This window comes from Podarcis bocagei (assembly GCF_964188305.1).
Source record: "Podarcis bocagei genome assembly, chromosome: 5".
NCBI classification, from domain to species: domain Eukaryota; kingdom Metazoa; phylum Chordata; class Lepidosauria; order Squamata; family Lacertidae; genus Podarcis; species Podarcis bocagei.
The window spans coordinates 91,467,162-91,489,673 of NC_138129.1; the positions used below are offsets into that span (position 1 = coordinate 91,467,162).

Consider the following 22,512-nt stretch of genomic DNA (forward strand, 5'->3'; position numbering starts at 1 on the left):
AGTGGGGCTGAGAGACTTCAGAGAAGCGTGCCTGGCCCAAGGTCACCCAGCAGCTGCATGTGGAGGAGCGGAGACGCGAACCCGGTTCACCAGATTACGAGACTACAGCTCTTAACCACTACACCACACTGGCTCTGTCAAAGTTGACAGAGCTGTTCAGACGGGTTATCAGATCACCACTGCTTGAACAGAATTTTACAAAAGTTTCATGTTGAAATGCAACAGGGGCAAAAAGAGGGGGGTATGTTTTTAAAAGAGAGATGGAGAGAGATTCATGACAGATGTCATTGCTGCGCATGTGATACACACTGATCTTAGTGTGTTTTTTTAGTTCACAGGCTTGGACCACCACCCAATGAGCCAGACACGCAGCCCTTATCCTATTCCCTGACAGTGGCCAGGCCACACGGTGCCTGAACTACCACTCAGACACGGATGCGTGGGCTTGCAGAGACCACATCCGTACATTTCTGCACCCCAGGCCTCTTCTTTCCCCCTCCTTCCATGCCCACGAAAAGCTTCGGGCCCTGCCCTATGGCAGCAGCGAAAGGGTGGGAAGGCAGTGTGTGTTTGAGACAGCCAGGCAACTGTGTCATGGGCGCCTCCGATGCCTCGCCCTGTTGTGGGCATTGCAAGATTTGAAGGGGGGCACCAGTCATAGCTGTCAACTTACAGATTTGAAAGTAAGGGACCGGTAGCCTCGAAAACAAGGAGTCAGCAGCCAAAATAAGGGATTTCGTATGTTCAACTTCTGGGCCCCTCCGAGCCAAAGGCAGAAAGCCCAGCCAGCAGCCAAACGAAGCCTCAAGCGGTGGTTCCCACAGCGCAGCAACCCGGCAAAGGGGATGCAGCAAGGAAAACCACCGTCACCTCTCCGCTGGGAAGCGCTGAGCAATGGCGAGTCCCCAGGCAATGCGGCCAATTTGATCGGCACAAGGCATGCAAGCTCCACCCCCCCCCCAGTCGTTCTTAGACTCCTTATTGAGTGAGCAACGCAGCCAAGCAACACAGTTGGAGCTTCCTTCCTCCCTGGCCAACAGGGAGGGAGGGAGGGAGAGGAGCTGCTTCCTTTGAAACCCGGGAAATTTAAGGGACATCATCAATAAGGGACAGCAGCGGGACATGGCGCTGGGATAAGGGACTTTCCCACCAAATAAGGGACGGTTGACAGCTATGGCACCAGTACTGACTACAGTCACGCACTTCCAGAAAAAAGCACTGTAACAGTGAAGAATGTCAAGATTTCCAATAATAAGTGAGAAAAACAACCCTAAAAATTGTCACATGCCCACCAATGGCCACCAGTGACTTCCTTGTTGTGTTACTGGGATAGAGGGCAGACTCTGTTCTAATAAAAGAACCAAGTAACAAGAAAGCAATGCTAACTCATCAATTGACTCTTCCAAATAATTATAACATTTCCTTCCAGTTCCTTGAAAGGTTTTAGGTATCTGTGCTTTTCTTCAAATGATATCATACATATGTTATGCCAAATGTATTACTGGCACTGCAGGGACCGATGAAGAAAAACACAGTGAACATAAATTTGGCCTATCAACTTTCCTTGTCAGTTTTGACAAGGTCCTGGGAAAAGAAGTGGAATCACTTGATGGGGGGAAATATCCACCATAGCAGAGTTTGCTCACCTGGCACTATAAGAGCGTTTGTGTTCAAGCTGATGGGTTTTCCATTCTTCAGCCAACTGAGATCAGGGGGTGGGAAGCCAGTGACCTCACAGGTCAAGGAGATGAAGTTATTCACCACAACAGTCAAATTCTCAGGGTTCGTGCCAACAACACTCGGAGGAACTGTCAAAAGATACACAAGCCCAAATTTTATACACTTGCCAGGAAAACCACACTAAGTTTCACTAAGCGACTGGAAAGTAAAATATTGACAGGGTCTTTCCTACCATAATGCTGGAAACCATCTTATGCAGGAGGAAAGCCCAGAAATGTTTTCCTTTGTTTGCTTGTTTACCAAGGGAAATATGTCCAGTGCCGGCCCACCCATGAGGCAAGGTGGGGCAACTGCCTCAGGCAGCAGAATCCACAAAGGTGGAAAATTCCCATTTAGATCTTTATTCCCCATTGTTTCTGACACAGTTTTTCATTCACCCCTTCTTCCTTGGTGGGGAGGTGGGTGCCATTTTGTGATTCGCCTCAGGTGCCACAATGTCTTGGGCCAGCCCTGGCTATGCCCACACACTCACATCTGCAACACCAGAAGTGGCTGCAACGGTAAGCAGCTTTTGTGGCCGCTCAGGGAATTAGGAGGCCTAGCAAGGATTAGGATAGTGAAAGCACAAGAAGAACAGAACATGAGCCAGAGTTTCCAACAGATGATTTTTTTTTTTTTTTTTTTTTTTTGCTATTTTGTACACGGAGAAAAAAACATACTTTGGTACTGACTGAGAGCAGAGAGCAAAATAAAGAGTCGAAGAGAAAGCCAGGGGCAGTAAGCTTGTCAATGGATATGGAGAGGGATCAAAGAGTGGAAGGTTTGAGAGCAAAGTTAAAGAGTTCAGTCTTTGACATGTTGAATTTGAGATGGTGATGAGACAACCAAATGGATAAATCAGGCAGACAAGCAGAGATGTGGAACTGGACGGAGGGGGAAAGATCTTGGGTAGAGAGATATAGCTGCGGATCATCAAAATATATTAGGTACTGAAAGGAATGGGAACTGATGAGGTTAAATAAGGTAACTAAGAGGAGGTGTAGACAGAAAATATAAGGAAATCAACAACCAAACCCACAGAGCCTTGGAAATGCACTGCAGTTTTCTGAACACAGCATGTATTCTGCTTTAAGTCTCAAGCAATGTTGCCTTGCTTTATCCCTCATTTAATATTAGGAAAGCAGCCATTGTTTTTAAAAGCAGGAAGAAATGGCAGGAAATGCTTCACATCTTGGCGCTGAAGGGAAATAACTCATGCTAGTGAAGGTCTATGTTTTTTGCATCAGAAAACAGCACAAACTGGGTGGCCCTTCTCATAAAGATCCCCAGCACTGTTTTGCAAGGGAAGTCCCAGCCAAGGATTAATTTCCTACATAGGTTTTTAAGAGAAAGATGGAGCTAAACTAAATGGATCGCTTCATTTGAAATGATAGACAGGCCTTTTAAAAAACAACAACATGGAGTTCACAGTTGACAAGAAACATTAAGGGCAAACCAGATGTTGTGTTAAATGCATAATTTTACTTCCCCTTCCCCTTCTCCTCCTCCTGTGCAGCCATGAGGAGAAGCTGGGAAGCTTTTGCTTCCGTTTCTAATAAACCGAAGCTTGTTATGTTGTCCAAACCCAACAAAGTTCAACTATGGCTTGCTTGAAACAACTCAAATTCTAACTGTGGTTTATGAAGTTGGCTAATTGTCCATGGAGGCTCAGGTCAATTCTATGTCCAGGGCAGCAGTCTACCAGCGCCATCTAGTACACTAGCCTGCCCGCAGACTGTCTTGCCAGAGTGGTGCATGCTCTGGTTATCTGCCCCTGAAGGACCAGGTGCGCAGCCTGGGAGTCATTTTGGACTCACAGCTGTCCATGGAGGCACAGGTCAAATCTGTATCCAGGGCAGCTGTTTACCAGCTCCATCTGGTACGCAGGCTGAGACCCTATCTGCCTGCGGACTGCCTCGCCAGAGTGGTGCATGCTCTGGTTATCTCCCGCTTGGACCACTGCAATGCGCTCTACATGGGGCTGCCTTTAAAGGTGACCCAGAAACTACAACTAATCCAGAATGCGGCAGCTAGATTGGTGACTGGGAGTGGCTGCCAAGACCACAAAACACCAGTCCTGAAAGACCTACATTGGTTCCCAGTACGTTTCCGGGCACAATTCAAAGTGTTGGTGCTGACCTTTAAAGCCCTAAACGACTTTGGCCCAGTATACCTGAAGGAGTGTCTCCACCCCCATCGTTCAGCCCAGACACTGAGGTCCAGCTCCGAGGGCCTTCTGGCGGTTCCCTCCCTGTGAGAAGTGAGGTTTCAGGGAACCAGGCAGAGGGCCTTCTCGGTAGTGGCGCCCGCCCTGTGGAACACCCTCCCATCAGATGTCAAGGAAATAGAGAACTATCTGACTTCTAGAAGACATCTGAAGGCAGCCCTGTTTAGGGAAGTTTTTAATGTTTGATGTTTTATTATGTTTTTAATATTCTGTTAGGATCTGCCCAGAGTGGCTGGGGAAACTCAGCTGGATGGGCAGGGTATGTATGTATGTATGTATAAATAAATATTATTTCAAACAAACCACAGTTAATCTAGATTAATCACAGTTTAGGATTTAGGCACAACACTAAGCTGTGGTAAACTGAAATAGAAAGTGAGTTTTTCCAAACTTTTCCTGTGAGCCATACAGCTAGAGCAGAGCAGGGAGAGGAATATGCACACCCGAGGCTTTCCCGCCACAATAAAACCATAGTTTATCATGACATCCAAACACAGTCAATAAAACATAGGAACAGATTTTTTTTGCAACTGTTCTTTATATGAATATAATCAGCCAGCATCTTAGAAAATAGCTATCTTACCATGAACGTTAAGATTAAAATATTTTTTGGCACTTCCTGCAGTGTTCTCCACAGTACAGACATACCTGCCCGTGTCTGTTATTTGGGAACTGAGGATCTAGAGGGAAAAGATAAAGACATCGAAACAAGACATTTATTCTAAATTAATAATGTCTAGTCAAATATCTATGCTGGCTCATGCAACCCAGCTAAATGATCAGTATTGGTTATAGCTATTACTACTATGCCTAGTAAATTTATCCTCATCAAATGGTCATTTGCCCGCTGTGGTAAGTTGTCACCACTTAGTAAGCTGCGTTTGTAGATGCTATATTCCAGGTATATTCTAGGATGCACAGGCTTATTAAAATGTACACAGACAGAAGGAGGAGCTATGAAAGAAGGATGAATATAATTCAGAGGCTATTTGCTGAGGGAAATCATACCATCTCTGAAAAGATGTAATAGCACTGAGTTAAGTACGGTGAAAGGCAACAGCAACTGCCCATAGGAATCAAACACCATTTATATAAGGAGTGCCTAAGAATACAGTGGTGCCCCGCAAGACGAACGACTCAGAAGACGAAAAACTCGCTAGACGAAGGAGTTTTTTGTTTTCTTAGCCGCTTCGCAAGACGAATTTCCCTATGGGCTTGCTTCGCAAAACGAAGCTTGCCCCCGCACCCCGGACCCCTTTTGAACCAAGGGGCGGCAACAGGGAGAAGCGACCTTCTCCCCTCCGCCCCTTGCTTCAAAAGAGGGGACAGAGGGGAAGGCGTGCGCACCTTCCCCTCTCTCCCCGGACCCCTTTTGAACCAAGGGGCGGCAACGGGGAGAAGCGATCTTCTCCCCTCCGCCCCTTGCTTCAAAAGAGGGGACAGAGGGGAAGGCGCGTGCCTTCCCCTCTGTCCCCGGAGATTGCGGGGCAGGCAACGGGGAGAAGCAATCTTCTCCCCGCCGCCCCTTGCTTCAAAAGAGGTCCGGGGACAGAGGGGAAGGCGCGCAGCACTTCCCCTCTGTCCCCGGACGGTCTCCATAGGAACGCATTGATTGATTTTCAATGCATTCCTATGGGAAACCATGCTTCGCAAGACGAAAAACTCGCAAGAAGAAAAAACTTGCGGAACGAATTAATTTCGTCTTTCGAGGCACCACTGTATTAAGGAATTCTATCTTACAGTAGGGTAGGCCTACTCAGGAGTTGCTATCCATAAACGGAAATCCAAGAATCACTACTTGAAAAGGGAAGGTGCTCTATACAAAGCAAATTGCTTCTGACCACTGGCTACCATTTGGTCATTCCTCTTTTAACTGAAGTGTCTCCACTTACCTGAAGTGTTCTTCCATTGGCTAAGAATTTGTGTTGGGAGTCTTCAACCAAGAGCTGCCCATCTTTCTGCCAGGTTATGCTTGGATTAGGGCTGCCATTGGCCACACATTCCATCACTGCCATGTTGCTTATCAGCACAGTGATCTCTTCAGGCATGTCCCCATTGGCTCCATGAATGGATGGTGGCACTAGAATCGATGGAAAACGTCAAGGAGGAACCGTTTTCTTCATGAAATTTCTAACCATCATGTCAAGCGTCTCACATATTTGCACATTTGAATGCAGCCTGAGGAGAAGCCAATAATGGCAAACTATAGTGGGCAATCCAGTCATATTACAGCCATGGCTTTGACATGTATAACCCACAGTGAGTTATAATGTAGCACTTGGACTGGAGCCATTTTAGCTCCGCTGAAGCCTGGCCAAAGCGGATTGAGAGTGAAATAGAATCTGGATTTCCAATTAATACCCCAAGATGCTGAATAGTCTTACTGTGCTTAAAGCCACCATTCATAAACACTGATCAGGACTAAAAAACCCTTAAATTAGTGTATTTTAGATTTAAATATATTGCAGAAAAAAACCGGCTGCATATTAAATAAAAGAATTCAACAGAGGGGCACCTTTTCAGTGATTAATCTAACACATTTATCAGGGAAACACAGCAGCCCTAGGCCTTGCTGTTAATGAAGGCCTAATTAAAACACACACACACACACTGAAACACAACTCTTTTATTACTAGTAGATACAGAGAATGTTACGTGGTCTAGAACAGGAGGCATAGGTTTGCGTGTTTTAAAAATCCCTGTGAGGTCAGTAATGACTCCAAAGGCATAGGGCTTTGTGAAAAAGCGAAATCAATTTTCAACAATTCTCTCACAAGCCAATCAGATATCCCAGTAGATGAACTAAACAGCAGCATGTTTGTGTCACAAATGTGGAAGCAAACAACGGAAAAATAAGCTCATCTACAGTTTTTGCCTCAGCCATGGCACACTGGGATCTCACACCAGAGTCATTTCTGCAGACTGAGAGCTGGACCTGCACATTCGGAAGAACCGCAAGCCCCAGCCTTCCATTTCAGTTTCGTTCAGGCACATTTGGGGGTCTTACTGAACGCCATGCTTGTCACTGAGAAAGTGATGACTGGTGCCCATTTTGACTGGTAGGATAGAAGACAGGGAGCCCAACACTAGGTGGCGCAAGAGCCAATGAAAGGCGGAGCCAAGTAATTCTAGTTTTGTCCCCATTCTGCTGGGACTGAGGAGGAAGCTGATAGTCATCTGAAGGCAGCCTGAGGTTATGGGGCAGTGTCCCCCATTCACTCTAATGGGCCAGCCTCTCCAACTTTGTAACTTTGCAGTTCGAATTGTTAGATTAACATTTGCTTCATTCTCTCTGGATGATTACATGGAACTGCCTAGGATTGGGGGGGGGGGGCAGGGGCAGGGGGAATGATTATGCTGATGACTCAGGGTTTCCCAACCTTGAACAGGCTGCAGGCGTATTTGGAAATCGAAGATACTGTCGTAAGCACCACAAAATGCCTGCTTCGCAAAAGAAAACCTTGTGATGCACAGACAAAAAAAAAAAAAAAGCACACACGGTCCACAAAACGTATTTAGAATGGCAGTTTCACTGTACAATGTTAGTTTGCTAGGTTTTATGGCTTATTTGTTAACTGCCTTGGGAGATGCTTTTTTGCAACGGTGAGGTGGGATAGAGATAACTTCAACAATTTTGAGATATAAAAAAGGGTGGCGGATGAAGCTCTTGCTTGCCTAGGAGTTCTGTTTGCACAAATGGGATCCTCACAACAGAGGGTCCTGGTTGCGCTCGGGACCCAAGAGCTCACCTGACAGGGTTAAAATGGGGGGGGGAGAGCAAATGCCTAAGCCAATACCGCTCATGTGATTGTATTTCAATAAAGCTGTGGCCAAAATTTGCCCAAAAACTTAAACTAATATAAGTATCTGTGTGTATTTATTTTGGGGGTGGGTCTTGGGGCCTCGAGACGCAACAGACCCTTCAGTTAGAAAGCCTGTTCCGTTTCTGCACTGACGCTCAGGATCCCTTACAACTCTAAGACTCTTAAAGGTTTTTTACCATGTCCCTTTCCCCACATTAAAAAGGCTAAAAGGTACCCCTGCCCATACGGACCAGTCTTGCCAGACTCTAGGGTTGTGCGCCCATCTCACTCAAGAGGCCGGGGGCCAGCGCTGTCCGCAGACACTTCCGGGTCACGTGGCCAGCGTGACAAAGCTGCATCTGGTGAGCCAGCGCAGCACACGGAAACGCCGTTTACCTTCCCGCCAGTAAGCGGTCCCTATTTATCTACTTGCACCCAGGGGTGCTTTCGAACTGCTAGGTTGGCAGGCGCTGGGACCGAGCGACGGGAGCGCACCCCGCCGCGGGGATTCGAACCGCCGACCTTTCGATCAGCAAGCCCTAGGCGCTGAGGCTTTTAACCACAGCGCCAAGAGGATGGCTAAAATCGAACAAAGTAAGGTGAGCTCACGAAGCACGCGGACATCATACTGGATGGAATCCTCCCCGGCTTCATTTACAGCCACACACGTGTATCGTCCAGCATCTTCACTCTGCGCCCGTGGAATCTGCAGTACACGACCTCCTAGAAAGAACACAAACATGAACTTTCCGGCATTCTAAACACAAATCTCTCCCAAGACCTGAATGAATAGATATACTTGTGCATCCCCTCCACCCACGGCCTATCCTAAAATAAAGGATGCACCCAATTCCATCCGCAAAAGCAAGCATCTGTTTGCAGAGATAGTTGAACCTTCATCCGTGTCTTCCTCCAAAATTAAGTTTTATTTACATTTTGGACCTAACTCATTTTGGGGGGTTTTTAAGGAAAGATCACAATGCTTTGAAACCAAAGAAAACAATGAGAAAAGGTGCTTTCGTATAATGCGTATTGCCGATATAAAAAGTACGCAAGAGCCGGCCACACACGCAAAAGTCTTATGGCAGACCCGCGAAATGCTCAGACTCAGATTCTGCGATGTGTCTGGGGCAAGGAAGCTTCAAGGCTGTACAACAGCCACTCAAATCATCTCTATATGTTTGGACTTGGCATGCAGATGGTACAGGAAAAACACAAAAGTAAGGGAGGAACTGATCTCAAAGGTATTGCTCCCCCGCAAAAAAAATTAGTAGAGCGTTTTAATACTAGCAAATTACTTTGAATGCCCTTCCGTGAATTAAACTCTCTACAAAAGACCCTATGTATTGCAATTCTTAGTTTTGTGGTTGCCAGTGTTCATGTGTGTGAATTGGAAGCATATTATCTCTTATTAGCTCACACATAAATTTCTCTACTACAACTCAGAGTGGTGACGGCACATGAAGCCAATGATACTGGGGTGGGGTGGGGTAGCTAATTTAATTATTGTAACAAAAATAAATATGAAAGGAAAAAGTGAAAGTGCAGGGCATCTCAGCATCCTGCAGCATTCATAAAGGTAAAGGTAAAGGGATCCCTGACCATTAGGTCCAGTTAGGACCGACTCTGGGGTTGCAGCGCTCATCTCGCTCTATAAGCAGAGGGAGCCAGCGTACAGCTTCCGGGTCATGTGGCCAGCATGACTAAGCTGCTTCTGGTGAACCAGAGCAGTGCACGGAAACGCCGTTTACCTTCCCGCCGGAGCGGTACCTATTTATCTACTTGCACTTTAATGTGCTTTCGAACTGCTAGGTTGGCAGGAGCAGGGACCAAGCAACGGGAGCTCACCCCGTTGCGGGGATTCAAACCGCCGACCTTCTGATCGGCAAGTCCTAGGCTCTGTGGTTAAACCCACAGCGCCACCCGCGTCCGCAGCATTCATAGGTTTACCCAAATTATTTCAAACCATAACCTTAATATAAAATGCCCTTGAAGAAATGCTTTTCTTAAGACAGTTGAGTGGACATTGGCTGGTTATCTTAATTCATAATTGCTCATCTGTTTAATACAGACCTGGCAGGATCAATACTTTATCACTGGAACTCAGAGGGTAACCGTCTTTATACCATGTGAGTACCGGAGGGGGAACAGCATTCGTCTCACAGTACAAAGAAAGAGGATTATTCATGATCACATCTTTCGCTCCTCCTCCCTGGCCATCCAGCACGTCACCATCTTCCCAGCTTCCAGGCGGTTTTCGGAAATTAGGGGGAACTGTGATAGATGACACGGGCCACAGGAAAGTAGAAAAGAGCAAGACATTTAATCTTTCCTATCCCCTTCAATTTTTGCTCCCAATATACCTAACTGCATGCTAGCCACCCATTTTGCTAATAAATAGTACAAGCAATTGCTCTTAACATATTAAGTAAACAGAGGCATATTTGGGGGTTTTCTTATCACCCAAAGAGATGGATAGGCAGGTGGAAATCAAGACCCTTTTTACCTTGGATGTTGACATCAAACTCCAGCTCATCCTCTCCGGCGATATTTGAGGCTATACAACTGTAACGGCCAGTGTCAGATATCTGAGCTGACTTGATTTGTAGAACGCGCCCACTGGTTTGGATTGTTATGTGGTCATCTGATGCAATAGGCTGTGATTTAATTATCAAGAAGCGTACATGAGAATTTCATCATTATTTTTAAATGCCCGTTAAGTGTTACATGCATAAAACGTGCCCATATTTTGTGACCCACAAAGACAAACCAGTGACGTGGTTTTTGCACTGGAACTGCAAAACCCAGCCTGCAAGGCTTTGCACTGGACTTAGAGAGCTCAAGATTCAAGTGGCTGGCTAGTGCCTAAGAATCACTATGGGGAAGGTAATTGAAAACATGTTGGTCTCAATTACTATGGGTAGAATTAAGCATCACTCAAAGGAGATCATTGCACATATATCTGAACCAAGTGTCTGAAATAGTACGGGAGAGCAATCCTGAAGCCATTTTGACTCTCCCAGTAACCTCAAATATTCCTCTGCAGTAAGGGAGGCAAATGGGGAAAGCCTTCCCATTGTCTTTTTGCTTGCAAATCTTGTCTTAAGGGCGTATTTGTGTTTGAATAGTGTGAGCCTGTGACCTGGATTCAGCAACTGAAGTATTAACCATCACTAAAGAATGGCCAGGCTGCCCAGATAATGTAATCAGTGACCATCTTCAGGTATCCTGGCAGACAGGATTTCTGCTGTAGACAGCCTCCTTCTGTGATGTATGCATGATGTTTTGGGGAGAGGTCTTGGGCTACAGGGTGGGCAATTTCAAAAGTCTATATAAGGGCTTGTTCAGGGTTCCCCTCCCTCCTGCGTGTGGTGAGTGGGGACCCTGTTGCAACAGTTCCTTGAATAAAGATCAGGCTTACTAGCCACTTTGCTTCTCAATATACTCTGGTTGGCCTCTGTTATTTTCTGCTACTGATACGGAACACACCTAAGGACTCTCTACGGGCTCTGAGATACACCATAAGGGAAAGGGAGCGGTTTTTTCTTTTAACTGTTGCATGGGGGGGGGGGGAGAAGGGAGAGCCTTTGGTGGGGGTGCAGGGTCTGTACTGGGGGGGGGGGAGTCCACTGCACTAGTAGGACTTGTTGCACTGGCTTATGCTAATATAACATCTTACTTCAACCTGGCCCCCATTGGGTTGTATCCAACTAACTTCTACACAGAGTAGAGCTCTTGAACTGAATGTATGAGTCATATCCATTGAAGTCAATGGGTCTACTCTGAGTAGCATTAACAACAACCTCATGCCTTTGTGCACCCAGGAACCTGTTCCCCATTTCCCCTCTGCCCAGTGTTTGATATTGGACCTTTCTGTTCTTGTGGTTCTGGGGAGGCAGAAAAAACAGGAGGTTAACCTAAAGACCTCACATGCACTTCGGCTGCAAGTTGTGCAGTCCTGAAATAAGTCATGATCTAACAGTCCATTTTTCCTAGTATTTCCATCCCAGTGTTGGAGCTATTATTATTTCCAATTTGTTTACTTGCAAATTATTAAGAAGAGAGTCGTTTTAAAAGGGACCGAATGCTGGTCCCTTCTGCTTTGCCAACAGAAACAAGAATAATATTTCTATTAATATGCTTCCTCATATTAACTCTTGCCAAAAGACCAGCTCTGGAAAAACTTAGAGCATCCAGTTCTCAGTTGATTGGATTTACTCTTATGTCAGTACCTATAAAATTCTAGGAGCCAAGAGCAATAATCCACATGCCAGTGAAAGCAAAATATGGGACCGATTCTAAGCACAGAGTGCTAAAAAGGAAGACTAAGGAGGAGCACTATGGAATTGCAAAAAGGCACAGTGCAGGAGGCATTTCCTCATATGCCATCCTGTGGTTCTGAGATGGCGTGGTATTCACAGCTTTCTGCATTCCATGGAAAGAAAAGAGAACTTCCCAGGGTGCTGAATTACCGTATTTTTCGCTCTGTAAGACGCACCAGACCACAAGACGCACCTAGTTTTTGGAGGAGGAAAACAAGAAAATAAATATTCTGAATCTCAGAAGCCAGAACAGCAAGAGGGATCGCTGCGCAGTGAAAGCAGCAATCCCTCTTGCTGTTCTGGCTTCTGGGATAGCTGCGCAGCCTGCATCCGCTCCAGAAGACACACACACATTTCCCCTTACTTTTTAGGAGGGGAAAAGTGAGTCTTATAGAGCAAAAAATACAGTACTATGTTTTTGTGAGATGGGATAGAGGGAAAGAAGACAGTGCTGTAGAAAACTTTGTTTCTAAAACTGCTTGTTGAAAGGAAATAATCTGGTGACTGGCCTGTCCATCCTTGTACCATCTGATGCCCGCAGCAGGAATTGCATGTGCTTCACACTCCAGTGTAAGGCTGTTGTTCACTCTGATCTTCACTTCTTTAGGAGATAAACCCACTCCTGACAGGTCCCCTCTGTTTATGGTAGGAGGGACTGCACAGAAAGAAAGACCCCATTAATTGAAATATAGTTTCTCACTTCAATGGGACGGGGGTGGCGCTGTGGGTTAAACCACGGAGCCCAGGACTTGTCGATCAGAAGGTCAGTGGTTCGAATCCCCGTGACGGTTCGCCAGAAGCAGCTTAGTCATGCTGGCCACATGACCCGGAAGCTGTACGCCGGCTCCCTCGGCCAATAAAGCAAGATGAGCGCCGTAACCCCAGAGTCGGCCACAACTGGACCTAATGGTCAGGGGTCCCTTTACCTTTACTTCTCACTTCAATATCCACTGCATTATCAGAAAGGGAGTGTGCATGGGTAAGAGTGATGCAGAGCTGGGTGATTTGCACCACATGAATGCCCACATCAGCAATTAGTCGTTCAGGGTAACTGGATTACTACAATGTGCTGTATGTGGGGCTACCTTTGGGATTGATTTGCAGGCTGGCTCAGAAGGCAGCAGCTAGATTGTTTGTAAAAGGTAAAGGCACCCCTGACCATTAGGTCCAGTCGTGACCGACTCTGGGGTTGCGGCGCTCATCTCACTTTATTGGCCGAGGGAGCCAGCGTACAGCTTCCGGGTCATGTGGCCAGCATGACTAAGCCGCTTCTGGCGAACCAGAGCAGCGCACGGAAACGCCGTTTACCTTCCTGCCGGAGCGGTACCTATTTATCTACTTGCACTTTGCTGTGCTTTCGAACTGCTAGGTTGGCAGGAGCAGGGATTGAGCAATGGGAGCTCACCCCATCGCAGGGATTTGAACCGCCGGCCTTCTGATCGGCAAGCCCTAGGCTCTGTACTTTAACCTACAGCGCCACCCATGTCCCTAATAGGTTGCTTGTACCACCAGCATTTAACAACCTGCTTTCAGGATGTGCACTAGCTACTGATCTGCTACCAGGTCCAGCTCAAGGTGTTGTGGTGGTAACAGACAGGGTCATAAACAGTTCAGCAGCAGGTTGTTTCAGGGACCACCTTATCCCTTATAGGACCCCTAGACAGTTAAGTCCAGTCAAAGGCGACTATGGGGTTGCAGTGCTCATCTCACTTTCAGGCCAAGGGAGCCGGCGTTTGTTCACAGACAGCTTTCTGGGTCATGGACCCAGCAGGACTAAACCACTTCTGGCGCAACGGAACACAGTGACAGAAACCAGAGCGCATGGAAAAGCTGTTGACCTTCCTGCCACAGCAGTACCTATTTATCTACTTGCACTGGCGTGGTTTCAAACTGCTAGGTTGGCAGGAGCTGGGACAGAGCAACGGGAGCTCAGCAACGGGGATTTGAACCGCTGACCTTCCGATTGGCAAGCCCAAGAGGCTCAGTGGTTTAGACCACAGTGCCACCCGCATCCCTTATACATCCAGTAGATTCTTGCTGTCTGCAGGAGAGTTAGTTTCTCCTGAAAGTCCCAAAGATTGCAGAAGCCTGTGCCACAGTAACTCAGAGCAGGGCTTTCTGTGCGGCTGCCCCTATTGTGTAGAACAGTATTCCTGTTGAGGTTCAACAAGAGGCCACCATTTGCCCTTTCCTCTAACAACTGGATGTTTTTGTTTTGATGGGCGTTCCAGCTGAAAAATCTAAGACAATAGAAGACATGGCATACACATGAAACAGATGCCTTCTTTATTTTTTAATGAAATGCAGCTATGGGTGTCTGCAGTCTTGAGAGGAAGCATGGCAAAGGCTGCTTAACTGTTTCTTCTCTAGTCTTTTTTCCCTTCCACTCAAAAATATCCACACTTCAAGTTGCTTTTTTTGCCTGTAGGCAGAAAGTTCTTTTCTACAGCAGCTGCAACAACAGGTGCTGGAAGCTATTTTGAATGGGGGAAACGGATGGAAGAGAAAAAGTTAAGCAGCCTCTCTTCCACTACTAACCTGGAAGGCTGCTCCTTTACCTCAGACATATATGCTCCCTGCTCCAAGTCTTTTTCCTGCTGCCTCGCTTGGCGCTAGCATGCCAAGGGAGAAACGAAGCAAAACAAAATGTAGGCATACGGCTTCACTTTGGTTCATAGGTGAATGTAATGGATTTAGGGGTTGCTCGTGCGTAAGTTGCCGCCACTGCTGGCAAGGTTACCTGGTTAAACCCTTTCTGTCTGGACAGTCCTTCACTTCGTGGCTGCCTCAGTTGCTGGCAGAATCCGTCAGTGGGCGTTTCTTGAACCTTTTCCAGCATAAAAGTTGTTTGACGCCAAGTCTCCTCCTACTCTCCCTGCGCGGAAGTCTTCTGCGCAGGGAGGGTGTGGGCAGCGGAGTACCCGTACTCTCTCCGCTGGTCTCCAGCGAGGAGTCTTGGAGCCTCCTCTCCGATCCCCCCATCTGCCCCCCTTCTGCACTGGTGTTACGCTGATTTCCTTCCCCAGCAGATGGGCTGCCTCTCTCCCTACTGGGACCCTCTCCGGCATCCCTCTGGAGCCTTCCCTCCACCTCTAGCTCCGATGGCAGTTCCCTGACAGTGAATAATTCAGTTATTGAATGAGGTTGCATTTTAAATCCCAAGCAGCAACGGAAAGAAAACTTGGGGCAAGAAAATGTAGGGATTACAGCAAGATTGTTAGTGTGCTTACTGTAGACTTTGACTTCATAGTGTTTTAACATTTCCCCCGCTTCATTTGTAGCTATGCAAGTGTATCTGCCAGTGTTGTCTTCCTGGGCATTCAGAATCTGTAGGGTTCGACCACCTGTGAAACAATATGGTTTGTTTTAAATTAATGCTTGTATGCTTTCCTCTGAAACAGGCAGGGACTCTGCATGAATCAAGGTTGGCTAACAATGTCAATGAAATAAAATGAAACCATGCTTACTTCATTACATGCTAAAGCTGAAGAACTAAAGGAATTCTTGGGAGCTGGGCTCCAGCTAGAGTGATTCTGGACCAGCCTTGGGTCTCCAGATATTGTTGAGCAACAATTCCCACCATTCCTGACGACTGGCCCTGCTAGGCAGGGATGATGGGAGTTGTAGTTCACCTGGGGCCCCAAGAGTCAGAAAGACTGCTCTAGACTGTCACTATTTTTGCGTGTGGGATTCAAGGATAAACCAGAACTTCAGGTTTACACAGTTAAAATAGATTAAAAGGTTCTCTCTCTTGTAATGAGAATGAAGCTCATGTAAGTCAACGTTCCTCCAAAAAAACATTCCCTCCATATGGAAACAAAATGCCAGGAAGAAAGGTTCTGACCTAGTCTTCTCCCTCATGTGTTCATTCTTATGTAGAGGGAATATTCAGATGTTTAGTCAATCTGATTGCTCCTAATGCTTTTGGGATAAGTGAAGTGGTAAAACATTTTTTTTAATTAAAAAAAAACTGCAATCGTCCTACCAGAATATAGCTGTACAAGATGAAGAACACATTACCGTATTTTTCGCTCTATAGGACGCACCCGACCATAGGACGGACCTTGTTCTAGAGAGGGAGAACAAGAGAAAATAATTCTCCCCCTCTCTGCTCAGCACCCCTTCAGCGAAGCAGCAGGAGAAACGGAGCCCCTTCCATTTCTCCTCCCACTTGGCTGAAGGGGCGCTGCGCAGCTCTCCCTCTCTGCTGAAGCCAGGAGAGTCTTGCTCTCCTGGCTTCAGCGAAAGGAACCTGAAGCCTGTGGAGCACAGCGGGAACTCGCGCTGCGCTCCGCAGGCTTCAAGCAGCTATCCCTGAAGCCTGGAGAGTGAGAGGGGTTGGTGTTCACCGACCCCTCTCGCTCTCCAGGCTTCAGCGAAAGCAACGCGAAGCCTCCGGAGCACGGAGGGAGCGTTCCCTCTTCGGTGCTTTGGAGGCTTCGCGTTGCTAGCGCTGAAGCCAAGGAGCCTGCATTCGCTCCATAGGACGCACACACATTTCCCCTTAATTTTGGGAGGGGGAAAAGTGTGTCCTATAGAGTGAAAAATACGGTAAATTCTGCCCGCTTAAAGAGCAGCGATTGACTAAAACTTGCCCATCACTTTCCGCCCCACCTAGACTTCTCTGAGTAATACAGTGACAAAAACTGCAATCCAAATAATATAAAGAAACAAAAATGTATTACCTGGCAAAATCCTGATATTCCTATTTGATTCTATGGGAGCTCCATCTTTTAGCCAGGTGATTGTAGCCGGGGGATAGGAATAAGCCTCGCAAACCAGTGATGTGGGGTTATTCAAAATAACTGTGACTTCTTCGGTGCCCCCGTCATTATCTGCACCCACAATAGATGGAGACACTGAACAAGAACCAGGGGTGGGGAGGGTGGGAAGGAGATGCGTGAGAGAAAAGTAGAGCAACCGGTTCCTGTGGATTCCAGCTGCATATTCAACACAGTGACCACATTTGAACCTTGGATGGTGATGGTAAGGAAGTGTGTACATTTGCCCCAGCAGAAAACATCTGGTATATCTGCTACTAAATCTAAGGGCATATCCAGTTACATCCATAGGAATATACATCAAATTTCATTAGGGTGTGCACCTAGGGATTTTTTTACTTTTATTTTACAGACAAACCTTTATTGAATACATAAAGGTTAAAGGGACCCCTGACCATTAGGTCTAGTCGTGGCTGACTCTGGGGTTGCGGTGCTCATCTCGCTTTATTGGCCGAGGGAGCCGGCGTACAGCTTCCGGGTCATGTAGCCAGCATGACTAAGCTGCTTCTGGCGAACCAGAGCAGCTCATGGAAACGCCGCTTACCTTCCCGCCGGAGTGGTACCTATTTATCTACTTGCACTTTGAGGTGCTTTCGAACTGCTAGGTTGGCAGGAGCAGGGACCGAGCAACGATTGAATACATACTCTGCTATAAAGGGATTTATTTTTATCATCAAAGAAATTAAAACTTAACTAAACTATTTTTGTTTAAATTAACATATAAACTTCACCTTGAAAATACTTTAAAAAATGAGACACAAAAAACCATTATTATTTTCTTGCTGTTGTGATAACCAGGTTTATAACAAAGATACAGTCAATTTTCATGATCATTGTATTTAACCAGATAATGAGCTGACCCGATTTGACCAAAACACATTAAGGTTTCTGCATCTTCCTGTCCTGGTGTGAGCAAAAGGTGAAGAGTGGAGCCTGGGTGGAAACAGAACCATGAGACATTCCAGCCTTTTTATTTTGCCTGCATCTCTGTGTCCTCTTTCTCCCTTCTGCCTTTTCTCTCCCCAACCGCTGCTTCCCTCACCACAATCCCATTTTTTTAAACATTAGGGTGCATCTGGGCACACCCCGAGGGTAACATCCCAACTACCAAGAAATTCTGAGAGTCGTACTTTTGTAGGAAGCCCAAGGATCTGTAACAAAATCCTCACCACCACCACCAATCTACAATTTCCAAAGATTCCTGGGACAAGAACTATTTATATTTAAACCAAGCACCAAAAGCCTGGAGAGCAGCTTTGCACATAGCTAGGGATGGACGGACCCGCCATTTTCATTCTCTCATTTTCCTCATTTTTCCAATCTTAAATTCGGTTCCTCACATTTCTCTAATAATTTGGGTTGTGTTTTAAAAATTCGCATGAAAATCCATCTGCCGAGATCATAACACCGGTCCTGAAAGACCTACATTGGTTCCCAGTATGTTTCTGAACACAATTCAAAGTGTTGGTGCTGACCTTTAAAGCCCTAAATGGCATCGCCCCTGTATACCTAAAGGAGCGTCTCCACCCCATCGTTCTGCCCCAACACTGAGCTCCAGCGTCGAGAGCCTTCTGGCGGTTCCCTCACTGCGAGGTTACAGGGAACCAGGCAGAGGGCCTTCTCAGTAGTGGCACCCGCCCTGTGGAACGCCCTCCCATCAGATGTCAAGGAAATAAACTATCTGACTTTTAGAAGACATCTGAAGGCAGCCCTGTTCAGGTATGTTTTTAATGTCTGATGTTTTATCGCAGCATTATTATTATTATTATTATTATTATTATTATTATTATTATTATTATTATTATTATCATTAATTCTGACCTTTAAAGCCCTAAATGGCATCGCCCCTGTATACCTAAAGGAGCGTCTCCACCCCATCGTTCTGCCCCAACACTGAGCTCCAGCGTCGAGAGCCTTCTGGCGGTTCCCTCACTGCGAGGTTACAGGGAACCAGGCAGAGGGCCTTCTCAGTAGTGGCACCCGCCCTGTGGAACGCCCTCCCATCAGATGTCAAGGAAATAAACTATCTGACTTTTAGAAGACATCTGAAGGCAGCCCTGTTCAGGTATGTTTTTAATGTCTGATGTTTTATCGCAGCATTATTATTATTATTATTATTATTATTATTATTATTATTATCATTATCATTAATTCTGTTGGGAGCCACCCAGAGTGGCTGGGGAAACCCAGCCAGAAGGGTAGGGTATAAATAAATAATTATTATTGTTATTGTTGCTGTTGTTGTTATTATTAAGAATTTCCTCTGCTATATAAATGCATTCACATTTTTACTGCTATATGTTGTGATGGGAAAGAAATTTGGTTCAGTCAGACTCACACATTCTGAAACAGTGGGCTTAGAATCACCTCCATTGCCCAGCTAATTTCCCAAGGGGAAACCCGTTCATTAGCACTGAATCAGAAAACAAAAAAACAGCAGTTGGGTTGATTTAGCGCTAAAGAGCTGGGTTCCCATGGGAAAGTGAAGGGCAAGGGCAAAACTTCTCAGACTCGTGCTTTCTAGGCACAGGACAAGCAGAAGTATGGAAGAGTCCAATATGTGAACCAAAATGCAGCCATCCTCCAAGCTTCAGATTTCTCCAAATTTTGCAATTCAGTTCTCTGACCAATGTATACAAAAATGCATATAATAGAAAGGTGTGTATAAAAGTGGATATATCACTAAGAATGGCATAGAGATGTGCAACACGTTAGGGGAAATTGCATGCAAAATATTTTACTGACATATTCCGTCGAAACAGATCTGCCTTCTTCTATGGAAAACACAAAGGAATCTTACCAAGTACATTAACACTGAAGGTTTTGCTCTTGTCTCCAGCTGTATTGGATGCAATGCACGTGTATCTCCCCGTGTCAGATACTTGCGTATTTGTAACTTGAAGAAAGCGCCCGTTGGATATTAACTGATGGCTGTCATCCTCTAGGAAAGGTTGCCCATCTTTTAACCATGTGATCTCTGGGATAGGGTTCCCTTTTTTAAAGAAAAGAAAAGAAAAACAGCAACATATATTTGTAACTGTTAATGACTTCTAACACTTCATTGTTCAGGAAACTTTAAAATTGAAATAGAAAGTGAAAACTATATATCAGAAAAAGATACAGATATAGATGATATAGATATAGATATAGATGATATAGATATAGATATAGATATAGATATAGATATAGATATAGATATAGATATAGATTTGAGGAACAGTATAGGTATAATGCATACAGGTACAGACTATTTTTTGTTGGTAGGTAAGGGTATTTTTTTAAAAAAAAAATCACAGAACACTTCTTCAGAGAGCTATTATGTACATGTCTGCAGAGGCAGTTAGATGTGAGCCCAACATCAAATGCAAAAAAAGTCATGGATTGACTCCAACTAAGTTTTACTCAGAGCTGAGAAATTGAAATTAATGGACCTAAATTAGTCATGTTCATTAATTTTAATGGGTCTACTCTGAGTGGGAATAGAACATTAGTAGATAACTTCAGAACAGCTCTGTGAAATTCAATAGTTGTTGTTTTTTAATCACCGGTTTGAATTTGGTCTAAGATGATATACATTTGCTGTGGACATTTGCAAAGCAAACGTGATAGGCATTTGTCTTAAGGGCAGAATTATTTTATACCTGAGTTACTTCATATTGTGTTGACCACTAGCCCACCTTCCTACAGCCAAGTTTGCCTCTGTATACACAACACATTTTCCTACCATAAAGTAAAAGTTTACAGTAATTCTGTGGTGGAGAAAAATCACAGTGGGCTGTATTTACAAAATATATCTTGGCAACGGTCCGGTGCAGATGTAACACTGGTTCCCACCAAACCATGCTTTGCAATTCTGGAACCAAGCTCCCTTCCATTCCTTCCTTCCACCTTCATTGCAAATGCCCTCTCGCTCTCTTTATCTGTCTTAACCATGGCCCAACATTATATGCGCATCAATGCTAAACCAAGGTTAATGTCAACCAGGGCTGCCCTTGTAACCAGAGAATGAAACAGCCTTGGGAAACTTTGTCAAGAGGAAACTGTGCCAGCATTAACCTTGATTACTAGCAGCGACAAACCTAGACAGCATCCTAAAAAGCAGAGACATCACCTTGCCGACAAAGGTCCGTATAGTTAAAGCTGTGGTTCTCCCAGTAGTGATGTATGGAAGTGAAAGCTGGACCATAAAGAAGGCTGGTCACCGAAGAATCTATGCTTTTGAATTATGGTGCTGGAGGAGACTCTTGAGAGTCCCATGGACTGCAAAAAGATCAAACCTATCCATTCTGAAGGAAATCAGCCCTGAGTGCTCACTGGAAGGACAGATCCTGAAGCTGAGGCTCCAGTACTTTGGCCACCTCATGAGAAGAGAAGACTCCCTGGAAAAGACCCTGATGTTGGGAAAGATTGAGGGCACAAGAAGAAGGGGACGACAGAGGACAAGATGGTTGGACAGTGTTCTTGAAGCTACCAGCATGAGTTTGACCAAACTGCGGGAGGCAGTGGAAGACAGGAATGTCTGGTGTGCGCTGGTCCATGGGGTCACGAAGAGTCGGACACAACTAAACAACTAAACAACAACAGCAACAACAACAACTGACAGAGAACATGCAACATAAAACCTGCAGTTACCGCAGCACATTTGGGACCCTTTTGTGCAAAGCTGAACTTTCCATGGCTTTGTACAGCACAGTTACGCAAGCCATGGCTTAAGAATCACTCCCTGGCTTAACTAAGGAATCTTATGCCATAAAATGTTGAATCGCATTCGAATTTGGCACAGTCTAGGAAGCAGCGAGAAGTTGCTGTTTCTAAGGACGCTGCTAATGACCTGAAATGCCTTCGGCTTGCAGCATTCGAAAGCTGTGTTCCTGCTCCCAGTTCCTTCTTCATCTGCCAACTCCAATCTCAGTAACAGTGCAGAAGGAAAGATGAGCCCCTCTTTGATACAAAAGGGGAAACTTACGTCTTTGGTCTTTGATCATAGTGTTGCTTTGTCTAGAACTTGTGTGTTTGTGTATGGAATAGATGGTTGGAGGCCATGTTCATTCTTCATTGGGTTTGGGTTTTTTGCCCTGCCCACTAGTGGAATATGGCCACTGAAAGGTTGGCCAAGTTTGAAGCTGCCCCTCAGACTGAAAGCAATTCCCTGCCCCTATACTAAATGATATTAAATTATGAAGTTAAACAATGAAGGGAGAGGATCATTCAAGACAAGAAGAAGAAGAAGAAGAAGAAGAGGAGGAGGAGGAGGAGGACTCTGTGAGGTGAGTGGGGCTGAGAGACTTCAGAGAAGTGTGACTGGCCTAAGGTCACCCAGCAGCTGCATGTGGAGGAGCGGAGACGCGAACCCGGTTCCCCAGATTACGAGTCTACCGCTCTTAACCACTACACCACACTGGAGAGGAGGGATAGCTCAGTCAACACAGCAGGAGACTCTTAGTCTAAAGGTTGTGGGTTCAAGCCCCACGCTGGGCAAAAAGATTCCTGGACTTCATGACCTTCACGGTCCTTCAAGCTCTACAATTCTAGGAGTGTGAATTCCTGAATCTTCTTCCCCATTTGCAAACCATGGTATGCAAGAGTCAGTATTTTGCCTGCAATTGACCATTATGACCGGCATAGAAGCACAATCCTTTCTTGCTTGTTTCCTTCACACT

The 22,512-nt window shown here is 45.7% G+C and overlaps 1 protein-coding gene across 4 annotated transcripts in view; it reads right to left on the reverse strand.

Moving 5' to 3' along the window:
• The window catches only part of HMCN1 (hemicentin 1), a 329,394-nt gene that overhangs the window by 93,580 nt on the left and 213,302 nt on the right, over positions 1–22,512 (reverse strand). For all 4 annotated transcript variants that reach the window (XR_014008183.1, XM_081194243.1, XM_081194242.1 and 1 more), the window contains 10 exons: positions 19,653–19,844; positions 16,757–16,930; positions 15,302–15,415; positions 12,581–12,726; positions 10,256–10,406; positions 9,823–10,023; positions 8,359–8,472; positions 5,839–6,026; positions 4,530–4,626; positions 1,647–1,808 (listed from right to left, as the gene is read on the reverse strand). Coding sequence is in view for 3 of the 4 variants with exons in the window: in XM_081194243.1 (XP_081050369.1) it covers positions 1,647–1,808; positions 4,530–4,626; positions 5,839–6,026; positions 8,359–8,472; positions 9,823–10,023; positions 10,256–10,406; positions 12,581–12,726; positions 15,302–15,415; positions 16,757–16,930; positions 19,653–19,844 (1,539 nt within the window). In the remaining variant the exon portion in view is untranslated. The remainder of the gene's footprint in view (positions 1–1,646; positions 1,809–4,529; positions 4,627–5,838; positions 6,027–8,358; positions 8,473–9,822; positions 10,024–10,255; positions 10,407–12,580; positions 12,727–15,301; positions 15,416–16,756; positions 16,931–19,652; positions 19,845–22,512) is intronic.